General features: G+C 38.7%; 1 protein-coding gene across 2 annotated transcripts; it reads left to right on the top strand.

Moving 5' to 3' along the window:
* The first annotated feature begins 298 nt into the window (after positions 1-298).
* On the top strand, positions 299-11,623 carry LOC103696181 (replication protein A 32 kDa subunit A-like). Of its 2 annotated transcripts, XM_039118562.3 has the most exons (11): positions 299-663; positions 769-879; positions 970-1,067; positions 1,155-1,196; positions 1,287-1,364; positions 9,000-9,078; positions 9,221-9,304; positions 9,410-9,492; positions 10,380-10,448; positions 11,243-11,343; positions 11,423-11,623. In XM_039118562.3, exons 1-10 carry the CDS (start codon positions 565-567, stop codon positions 11,325-11,327), a joined length of 828 nt encoding a protein of 275 aa, XP_038974490.1. In that variant the 5' UTR covers positions 299-564; the 3' UTR covers positions 11,328-11,343; positions 11,423-11,623. The 2 variants fall into 2 exon arrangements, with proteins under 2 accessions (XP_038974490.1, XP_038974489.1); XM_039118561.3 differs by having other exon boundaries at positions 11,243-11,623.
* The last annotated feature ends 422 nt before the right edge of the window (positions 11,624-12,045 follow it).

Genomic DNA, 12,045 nt, shown 5'->3' with positions numbered 1-12,045 from the left:
CCTAGTAACTTTGACTTTTCCCTTCTTCCGAAATCTACACAGGTGGGTAGGTAGAGAATACCCAGGGGCGCGAGACAACTCTCTCTAAGGAACTCGGCAAAATAGTCCCGTAACTTCGGGAGAAGATTTATCTATCAGATTAGGATTAATAAGACTAGGCTGGGTAGGATTGAGCCAGATTCAAGTTCTGATTGGATTCAAATCTCCTAGTAATTTAATATAAATTTGTTTGAAATTTTTGAGCCCATGTCTTATCCAGGTTCGCGCATAAGTGGGCTGGCAAATCTCATCGCATGTCAATCTCAAGTTCTCAACAAAGCGAAAAACCTCAAAAATTTTTCAAGAAAAATCTAGGCATCACAACAACTTCACGGATTTCCCCAGGGACATGAGATCGCGTCGAAGGACGAACCGCTAAAATTTGGCGCGAGAGCACCCCCGCTTCCCTCCCCGGGGCCCCCGCACGTCTTAATTTTCCCGCGCGTCACCGCCTTTTCTTTTTCCACTCCCCATCTCTAGGATTAGGGCTAGGGTTTCGATCCGCCCATAGTGAACCGGCAAGAGATGTACGGCAGCCAGTTCGATGGCGGAGCCTCCCTCTTCTCCGGCGGCGGCTTCATGCCTTCGCAGGCCACCCAAACACCCGATTCTACCTTCTCCAAGGTCCACCGACGCATAAAAATTCAATCTTTTTGGTTTCATCCTCTCTCTTTCCCCCTCTTTCTTCTGCCGATCTCACGCCGTTCCCTCCCCGTTTCATTCCTTCAGAGTCGCGGCGCTCAGGGTGTTCTTCCGCTCACCGTGAAGCAGATCAGCGAAGCCTATCACTCCAACGACGACAAGTCCAATTTCGTCGTTGACGGGGTCGACGCCTCCAATGTAATTGATCTTTTCTACGCAATCTCTTAATGAAGCCCTAACCCTAACCCTAATTCTTTTGGGTGGCTGATGTTTTCTGGGCGGTGGCAGGTGAGGCTACGGGGACTCGTGATGAATAAGGTAGAGAAGGTTACTGATGTCACCTTCACACTAGATGATGGCACGGGTCGGATTGAGGTCCACAGATGGTGAGATTATTTTCCTCTTTATCATCCTTTATAGCAAGTGGGATTTTTTTTTTAAATTGCTTACATCAATTCAATTCTGTCTTTAAGGGTGAATGAGACTACGGATACAAATGAAATGGCTCTTGTTCAGTAAGTGTTATGAATTCCCGATGTTTGTTTACTTCTCTACTTCAATGTGCTATGGTTCTCCTTAAATTGATCCCCTTTTTTGATGGTTAGGAATGGAATGTATGTCACTATTAATGGTAGCTTGAAAGGGTTCCAAGGCAAAAAGCATGTCGTAGCCTTCTCTGTTCGGTGAGCAGTACAATATTTCTCATAGTATATCTTAATTCTGAGGAAATGTTCTGATGTAATGAAGTTCTGTATTAACAAATTGGCTCGTTAGTTGAGTTGGATTTTCCCCTCGTGTCTTTCGGAAGCATAATCTTCTCTAAGATTGTAATTCAGTTCAACTAAAAATTTCTATGCAGTCGCTCAGGGCCTACTTATTCATGCAGAAGCTGCTGGATCTATCACTGATGTGCCTAGAATGATGTATATCTAGATAGGAATGAGATTTTTAAAAATGTGGATATATATATATACACACACCAAATTAGAATAGCCAATGTATTTCTCCTTCTTGTTCCCTTTATGCATATGAAATGTTAGTCCCTGTTTTCCTTTCATCAACTGTATGGCTTCTTTTAGTATCATGTTCCAATCAACGCTTGCAAATTCTCAATCCCTTGGCTCACACATATCATACATTTTGACTCCTAGCTTCTTAGTTCCTTCATTGCCCAACTCCAGTCACCCCTGCTGCTGTGCTCCACCAGCCTTCAATCCATACCTCCTCGATAGTCTGCCCTTTTGCCCTCTTTATTACCATCTAACCTCTTCCCCTTTATGACCCATGCCCAGTCAATAGCCTTGTTTAGTGTCCCACTTCATAAGCCCTCTTTGTGCAACTCTCTACTCTATGGTAGCTTTCTCAATCTCACAATGGTTGTTGGCTAGTGTTGCCCCATTTTACATATGCATCCCACTTGTAGCTCCTTCCATTGTGCTTGTGTCACTTGACAGCTTTACCTTCTATTTAAGGTTCAAAGTTCACGATTTAAAGACCTTGATGGCGAGCTCTTTGAAATTTGTGATTTAGTCTTGTCATCAATATTTCTTAGGCATGCCGCAGGTACCTTTCATACATTTAAGTTTGAAATCTTCTCTTCACACTTTGGCTTGATCCTGCTGATGCTATTGTCATATGATGATTCTTCCATTGATTTGAATATCTTTTTTCTTGTGAACGAGTCATATTTCTAGAGGATGTACTTTGTTTTGATGGCATCTTGATATAAGAGTCTCAAATTTGATGTTCTGAGCAAGGAAATTTAATTATTCAGATTTCCTAAATTTTCTTTTCCAAATGATAATTATAGTAGACTTAATTTTAGCATCATCATCTACTTTTAAACCATGGAGAGCTAGTTGATGCCAATCACAAACATATGATAGGGTAACTTAATGGGCCACTGCAACATCTATAACAAACAAATGATGTCTATCTTCAATTATTTATTTCTCTTGAAGTTGAATCATAGACTCGAAGTGTAATTTAGCTTAATACATTCAGAGGATATATTCGAGGAATTGCTTTTTGAATCAAGAACAGTGGAACCTCTTAGTAAAGCTCTGGATTAGCACTAGAGAGGGGTCATTGACTTGCAGGATTTTCTTGGACTCTCATCATTTTTAAGATCTTACATCTTTGATTAATAGAACCCAAAATTTCTTCCATATTTTCGCATGAGCTGATTATGGTATCAATCATGGTTAGCAAAACCGTTCTGAATCGGGCGGTTTAGGGCGTATGGAGCCGTACCGATAGCAAACCGGGATGGTTCCGATAACTAAAACGAAAAGCCGTCGATGAAGGAGGAGAAGAAGGAAAGAGAGGAAAAGAAAGAGCGAGCGGGGGAGGGAGGGAGAGGGAGAGGAAGAAGGAGAGAGGGAGGTGGAAGAGCGTGGTGGCCGGGGACCCACGTGGAGGAGGCGAAGGAGGGGCTCCGCCTTCGGGACCTCTGTTTCAGGTCTCTGCCGGTTTCCGCCACCCTCCTTTCTCTCTCCCTCTCTTCCCCTTCTCTCTCTCTTTTCCTCTCTTCCGTTCTTCCTCTTCCCCGCCTCCTCTACTATTTCGGTACAGGCCCGGCATCAAACGGTATGGGGCGTACCGACCTATGCCATCGGATAACCGGTCTGGGCTCTGGTTCCGGCATAGCAGACCTTGTACTATCTCTAATTATATTCCTAGTCCCTTATCAAAGTCGAGATCTTTCTATAATGAAAAAGTGGCCTAGGTTTTCTAAATTACAAAATTCAGCTCCCCATCTTACTCCATCTAAAAAGATGTTATGGATGCAATGGGCAGGCATGGCCAATATAGAAGTGGCCTTGTGATTGACCCACAATATTAAAACCTTGGAATTTGCATTGAAGCTCACTTTTGCTAGAAATAACTCGAGCACAGCTTAAACTACAAATGCCACTGTAAAATCGTGTTGGCCAAGCACTAGATTTGCTATTCTAAGCTCATTTAAGCACAAATTTGGCTTGAATCAGCAATATATCTCCAGCAAATTTGATGATTGATAATTATTCCCCCTTCCACCCTTAATCATATTGGTAGAAGCATATGCATGTTTAGGGTTTATCAAGAATTTCATTATTTAAAAGAGCTAAGCATAGTTTTGTTGTTATCGGGCATATTTCATACATGTCATATTCAGATCAAGTTGGGTATTATGGGATTTGTTTCATTATGTTTATGTTTTTAAAGGATTTTTCACATAGTTTTTTACATTTTGGAGTTTTCGTAACTTTTAGGCTTTTTAAGAATTTTCATGCGTAAATTTTTTAGATTTTTATAATTTTTAGGCATTTAATAATATATAGGAAATTTCATGCTTTTCGATGTATTTCCAGATATTTTGATTTCTTTTCACTTTTTTATGAATTATTAGGGAATTCCAATCCCTTACAGTACATTCTAGTTTTTCTTTTTCTTTTTTTAAAAATGCCTTTTGAGTTTTTGTTGGCTTTAAGACATTTTTCTACCTAGTCTATAAAATTTCATACTTTTTATATGTTTATGCATTCAAGATTTTTAGGCTTTTTTGCATTTCCTTTATTCATGCATTTCTGATGTACATAGATTTCTGATATTTTTAACCTTTTCTTGCCTTTATGATATACTTGAACTGGGAGTTGAGTGACAATGTGTTGATTGGCCCAAGGATTGTTCAGTGAATTTTTTGTCAACATGATTATGCTGTAAGTTGGCTTCCTTGCCTGGTAAACAATTTTGACCAATATCCTTTGCATAAAAGAGTGAAATATTTACTTCTATAATTCAAATAGTATCTCCTAAATATGTTTACTATTTCAATAAACTTAGTCGCATGTTTTTAGAATTTAAAACTCCTGAATATTTATTACCTTTCTGGTTTTTTCCCTCTTATATGGGTACCTGTAACATTCTTGGATTAAGTGCCAGTTGGCACAGGATGGCATGTCACTATTTATCATGTCAGTCCCTTACCAGGATGTGGTTCTGACATGATACTGGCTATGTGCTAGTATTTGTGATGTTGCTTAAGAAAGAAGCACTATTATCATTTGCTATAGGTTGAAATTTTGCTAGTGCTTGTCAAGCATGCCATGTATTGGCATGGAATGGAACAATTCTCCACCGGTATGGCTTACTTCCATCCTTGATAAAAATTCAAAATGAGTTTATTGCATGTCTCTCTGCAGGGTGTGTTTTTTTTTGTAAATTTAGTAATCTATGTTATTTGAATGCATGTATTTTTTTGGTCTTGAGTGATCGCATAATACTTTAATATAGCTTATTTTTTTCTGAAATGAGAATGGATTTAAGCTTATATGCTGATATGCCTAACAGCTGGAATGGAATTTTAAATTTTAAATTCAAACGGAAGCTAGGCAATTAGCACATTTTCACCAATTAAAGGAAGATTTGTGAAAAGTGTATTCTTTGAGGAGATAAGTGTATTCTTTAAATTTTAATATCGGAATATACTTTAGATGTGTTGGATTTTTGAATGACACCCTTTTCACATATGTTTTTTTTACTTTTGAAAAGCATATAAGAGTACTGATATTTATTTAATGTAGATGCATATTATTTTTTGAGGTCATATATGAGCCTATATATGTGTATTCATATGGGATCAAGTCCTGGATCAAAAAGTGTGCATTAAGCTCAGCTATTAATGTAAACTGGAACAAGGTGTCAACAATTGGACAATATGTACATTAAATGCACATGATTTAAAAGGGTGAGAAGAGGTGATGTTATACATTTTTGAAGTCTTTCAGTATAGAAGAGATGCCAGATTATATTTTGCTCTTTCAAACAATATTGTTGTATAATGAAATGATGTTGACTGGTGATTATTTCTTGACATTTAAAATTAACTTGAAATCTAGTATGTCACACAGATTGTTGCAACAACATTAAGTGCAAACCTGAGATGCAAAACAAGTTAACTGATCATTTCAAGAAATTAGATAGATGATTGGCTACCAAATAAAAAAATGAAAGATGATTAAAAACAATGCAAGCAGCAAGTAGTATTCAAGTTCAAATTCTAAATTTACAAAATATTTCAAATAAAGACTTTTACTACATCCTTAATTCCTCATCATTAAGCAACTCAATTTCTCATCATTAACCCTTTTCCTGCTGTTTCCATCTCCTTGGCTCTATGTTCCAGAGTAATTCCGAATTCTGTCAATTCTGCTGAACCCTTCATATCTGTCCGTTTGGTTTTGCTTGTCATTTAAAATGCATTGGCCCACTATAGTTTTTTTTCCGTTTCTATAATTTTCCTTTGTCATCATATTAGGCATGCCTACTACTGTTTCATTCAGTGTTGTCTTGCCATTCTTCCTTATCTCCTTCTTCGGACATGGATTTACATTGCTCCATCATCTGATCTTGCATGTTGTGTGCGTCTTCATTTTTTCTTTATTCCATCATTGTGACTTGTTGGTCTAGTTGCAAACCAGCTTATGACTACTAAGGATGGTGCGAAAAATACATTAGCTATGTGTTGCCAGAAACAGCTGGAGAAAGCGAGGTTGTTGTTGCTGGAAATGGACCGAGAGGCACAAAAAATGTTGGATTTCAAGTTTTTCGGGTGATGTTGTGATAATTGTGATAGAAATTTTCTTGCAGTAGCTTGAGAGTTAGAGGAGAAGCTGATTATGCTAACAATAATGGCCTCAATTAGAATGCCAGGGAGTTAATGAAAATTAGGCCTCTTTAAATTTCAGAACACAAGCTAATTTGATCCAAGTGCATCAAGAGTTAAAAGGGTTTGGCATTGAGGTGCATAAAGCAAATCTCTTATTGCTTTTTGTTCAGTGTTGTACTTTGGGAAATGATACAGAACTAGTTCTTCAAAAAAATTCGTGTCAGCTTCGCACAAAGACTTGTGAAACAGTTTCTTTGTTCAGTGTTGTACTTTGGGAAATGATACAGAACTAGTTCTTCAAAAAAAATTCTTGTCAGCTTCGCACAAAGACTTGTGAAACAATTTCTGTGCTGATATGGCACATCTGTGCAAGAAACTATGAAAATTCTACTTGCAAAAAGATATCAGAAACTATTTTAAACCTAATATTAATGAAAAAAATGTAAAACTTTCTAAAAGATGCAGAAAAATATGCAAAAGTTGTAAAAACCTCAAAGATATCAGAAAATATTAAAATTACACAAACATGGGAACACCTGAAATTGTTAGAAGCCCTACATTGCATCAGAAAGAATTAAAAATTCAGGTGTTCCCATGTTTGTGTACAGTGGGACACCCGTTGGGAAGTTTTTGATGCAATGTAGGGCTTCTAAACTCTGATACAATGTAGGACTTCTAACAATTTCAGGTAGGGCTTCTAACTTCCCAATGGGTAGGGCTTCCCAACGGGTCATGGTTCTAAGCTAGACTGCACAGTGGGACACCTGTTGGGAAGTTTTTGAGTCAATAATTTCTGAACTGATTTATAGAAATCTAGAGTCTAGCTTGATTTGATGTAACCATGACCGAGCAGCTCAAGAAAGTGTCTCTCTATTGTCTTTGTATGCCTTTTCAAGAAAGGTCAAATGGCTACTTCAGAGGAACCAGGTGGCTCCTTTTATCATGAAGAATAGACTGGCGTCCCACTGTGCCCCATCCTCCATGTGTATGTCTGTGTGTGTATGGTGAGAGAGAGAGAGAGAGAGAGAGAGAGAGAGAGAGAGAGAGATTGAGATTTTTCAGTCTCATCATCTTCACATTTCCCTCTCCAGTACTGAGTAAGACCCTTAATAGGACTTCTTTAGGAAAAAAGATCATCAATTTGGTTTTTCCAGATGGTGGGACAGCTTGTTCCCCTTATTAATCCTTCTCTCTTTTAACAATGCTTTGTTCCTTGCTTGAGTCAAACAAGCCTTAACGGGTTTCGCCATAAATTATTATCTTGCTTCTCTACTTTAAAAAAGGAGTCCTGCGTGCCAGGGCTCTCCATTTTATTGAAGTGAAGAACCTTGTTCCTTGAGATTTAACTTCTGATAATTGATTCTTGCACAGATCCCTTTTTTCAATGTGAGATTTCCTATTAGGAAATCAAGTTAGTTTGGATATGTAGTAATTGAAAATTTTGCCCAGTGTTTGTTATATTATCAAGTTCTGTAGCTGCTCTCTTTTAAAAAGGTGACTTTTGCATGAGAATCTTTTGCAATTTTTAGTTGTAGAGGCTTCAATGATCCTCTGTCTTCAGCAGAAGTTTCAACCATGGGGGCTTTTCTATTAAGACCAACTCAGAAAATGTTTCATATTCTGACTTCAAATGAGTTTTTCAAAGGTTGACCTTCAAGTGATGCCCTGCATCAGGTTCACATGAATTCCCATTTTCTTCTGATCACTGGAATCAGAGTGCTGTGATATTTGAATGGAAGCATGCTGCTTTCTTTGTTTCAGCATATCTGTCTATTGGATGTGCCCCCTTATACTATCTTGGATCTCCATCAGCCAAACTTAAATAACTTATTTTGGTCTTCTTGGGTTATGGTTTTCTTTAGAACCCCAACACGACTACCAAGAGGAATTTGTTTTACCTTGAATTTTTATGTCTAAATAGGTTCTGGCATTCTTTTGATGTGGTTTGAAGATGTGCTAGATCCAAGCTAGAATTAATTTAAGCTGTGTTACCTGGACACTCAGCCATCTTGAATTGCTATCTGGATCCATGTTGTATTTTTAGGTACTTATTGACTTATATATTTCAAAATTTTAGATATCAATAAAGAACCAGCCTTTCTAGCAATTAGTTTGACCTACCACAGTGATGTTGAAAGAATGCTTTTGTTGTTGTCAGAGACATGATAAGGATGTCGGCCATAAAATAACTTAGTTAAATGTTGTGCTTTTGTATCCTTAATCTAATTTTGGAGTTTGGACGGGGAACATGCAGACGAAAACACCTTAACAAATGATGTTCGTTACCCTACATGTCCCTGTATCTCCTTTTTATCCTTTTACTGAGTCAGACACTTAGAGATGTATCTTAATCTGTTTTACTGATTGTACCAATGCAAAACTGCATTCAAGGAGTTGGGCTACAAGATTAGTCTTGTTATGGGCCTGGGCCAGTCCTAGGAAGTGGCCACTAAAGATGTCATTGTCTATATCTTTCATTTTCTGAATTGAATTATTGTTATATTTATGATGTTTTACTAGTTTGTGTGAACAATTTCTTTCAATGATGTTCTTTATGGGTTCAATCATGTCTGCAACTCTCATGTCCATTTTGGTGAATACATTTTAGCACCTTACTGCTACTCTTTTTGACAGTCTGATACCTTATTGTCACTCCTTTTATCTTCAGACCGGTGATTGACTTCAATGAAATCACACTACACTTCATTGAGTGCATTCATGTTCACTTGGAGAACACCAGACCAAAGGTATTCTTTCCTTGAAATATTAATATATTTGCCTTTTCACCAATGTGTACATGCATGTGAACACTACTAACTTGGATATACCTAACATGTCTGCCTGTTGTCTACTTGCTCACCATCTTTTGATTTTAAATGAATGGATAAGGTACTGGGTAGTGTCCCTCCTCAAGCCCAGGCCAATCCACTTTCAGGAACAGTAACTCCTACACGGGCACCTGTCTCAAAACAAGTAAGCCAATTTGGCTAATTTTGTTTCTTTGTTCCCACATCTCTGCGAGCCATACGTTGGAAGAATTTTTCTTACTGACTATGTACTCTTGTTTTTGTTTTCTAGTTTTCAACATGTTCAAGCTCAAGTGGATCTGACACGGATGTCTACAAATTGGTCTTGGATGTTTTCCAGGAACCAGCAAACCTGTAAGTTATCTGGGAAAAATTAGTGCTTATGTTAATTATAAAATTCATTATAGAGGACTAAATTACGAGTACTTAAAAAGCCAAGAACAAGCTCTCATATGCTTATGAGCACCTAAAAGAAAATAAAATCAATGAGTTCCAGATCCCAGTGGCAGTATCAGGGCCCTTAGCTGATGTTCTTGAGAAATGGCCGGGTCTGGCCCATTTCTCGAAAGAAGGTTTTATAGGATCCCTATCTACAACAATTTTCGCTTCCTGTTCCAGCAAATGAGTAATCATTTAGTCCTCCTATTTCCGGAAAACATATACAAAGAAACCTGCCAACAATCAAATTCTGCAGGATGGTTGATGTGACACCCCATGACATGCTTCCAACCTGGTATCTGTGACCTTCTTGCTGATTAATGCTGGACAAGCTTAACAACTTTTGTAAGGATTACTTATTGCCTGTCTGTGCCTGTACACTATTATTCACCTTGGTATCTGGAAAATGAATACAAACTTTGATAATGAAGAAAGAGCACATTCTATAATTGCATCAGGAATCCACATTTTTTGTGAGCTTCTTTCTGCATCCTACATCTGTGTATCTGCTTCAAATGCTTTTTAAAAATAGTGATATTGCTTCACTTAGTGCTTTCGAATAGGGTAGATACATCCTATTTTGGTGATCTCAGTGCTTGTTCTTGTTTGTTTTTGCTTTTCCATTGCCATTTCATGCAGTTCATCGGATCATGGTGGTGTTATATTGGTATACTCATCCCTTAATGCGCCCTTTATTGCATGTCTGCCTAATGCATTAAATATCAGTATGGGGTTTTTTGTTCAGGAAATGCTTGTTTGTACCATTATTTGCAGTCCTGACCTTTTTATCATTCTTCTTGCAGTGCTCGCGAACATGGATTACATGTGGATGAAGTTGCCCGACGGCTGGGCTTACCAATGGAAAAGATCAAGTCTCTTCCTCTCTCTCTCTCTCTCTATTGTTTTTTTTTTCGGGAGGGGGGGTGCTGTGCGTACTAGCATGCATGTTTGCATGTGTTTCAATTTTGTTTGGGCATGTGTATTGTGTTATTGTCTGCTTGTTGGCAGGCTGGCCGTCCAGCCGGGGGGGGGGGGGGGGGAGGGCGGTGCTGTGCGTACTAGCATGCATGTTTGTATTTATTTCAATTTTGTCTGGGCATGTATATGGTGTTATTGTCTGCTTGTTGGCAGGCTGGCCGTCCAGCCGGAGGGGGGGAGGAGGGCGGTGCTGTGCGTACTAGCATGCATGTTTGCATTTGTTTCAATTTTGTCTTGGCATGTGTATGGTGTTATTGTCTGCTTGATGGCAGGCTGGCCGTCCAGCGAGGGGGGGAGGGCGGTGCTGTGCGTACTAGCATGCATGTTTGCATATGTTTCAATTTTGTCTGGGCATATGTATGGTGTTATTGTCTGCTTGTTGGCAGGCTAGCCATCCAGCGAGAGGGGGTGGGGGGGGGAGGGCGGTGCTGTGCGTGCTAGCATGCATGTTTGCATTTGTTTCAATTTTGTCTGGGCATGTGTATGGTGTTATTGTCTGCTTGTTGGCAGGTTGGCCGTCCAGCGACGGGGGCGGGAGGGGGGGCGGTGCTGTGTGTACTAGCATGCGTGTTTGCATGTGTTTCAATTGTGTTTGGGCATGTGTATGGTATTATTGTCTGCTTGTTGGCTGACTGGCTGTCCAATGACTGTCTATTTGCTCCTAATTCTTTGCTTCTTTGTATTGTAGGGATGCTATTGATTACCATGTTGATGTTGGCCATATTTATTCGACAATTGATGACAACCACTACAAGTCTGCATGCAATGGCTAATGTGCACCCGATCCATGTATGCGTTCTTTCAAACAAAATTCACTGTCACAATCCTGTTGCCTAGTGTAAGTTTACGACTATTGCTGTTGTTTCAGAAAGAACCCATCTCTCAAGAATGCAGGAACTGTGTATAGACCTTGTTGAAGGGAGGAGACAAGTCTGCCAAGGATGTAATCGTTTAGTTCCTTGAGATAGATTAATTTTCGATAAAGCAAACTAACTTATTGATGCTGTATACCCTTGTGGTTTCCGTTTATATGATTCAGTATCCCATGATCTTGGTATGCCTTATATAATTATTGTTGTTGTTTTTTTCTATCTCATATGGTTTAAGTAGAGAAAGGAATTGGATGACCATATCAATTGGCCAGGAGGTAAAGGGAGGACTGTGATGCATCTTTAGTTAAATGTGTCAGTTTACACCAAAATTCTGTAAGCATGGACCGCTTAAAATTAATTATCAATAATGATGCATGAAAAATATTTATTTAATTGTTTATTGTATATAATGTTTGGAGGGATCATAAAATGGCTGCTTCTCACTCTCCCAGGAGGTCGTTAATGTCTCTGAAGTAGTTCGCAGGTACCAAAGAGAAGTAAAAGATTACTAAGAGGAGTGGTTAATGTAGAAAATCTTCAAAGAGAATTTATTTTCAGCAGATAACTACCATCTTTCTTTTATAAGAGGTGATGAAGGCTTCATTTGGGCTCTCTCTTC

Source organism: Phoenix dactylifera, chromosome 3 (assembly GCF_051530095.1).
Source record: "Phoenix dactylifera cultivar Ajwa chromosome 3, Ajwa_hap1_PhDact_Kaust_v1.1, whole genome shotgun sequence".
Lineage (NCBI taxonomy): Eukaryota > Viridiplantae > Streptophyta > Magnoliopsida > Arecales > Arecaceae > Phoenix > Phoenix dactylifera.
The sequence above is the reverse complement of the archived record's forward strand: the minus strand, read 5'-3'. Positions and strand labels throughout refer to the sequence as shown.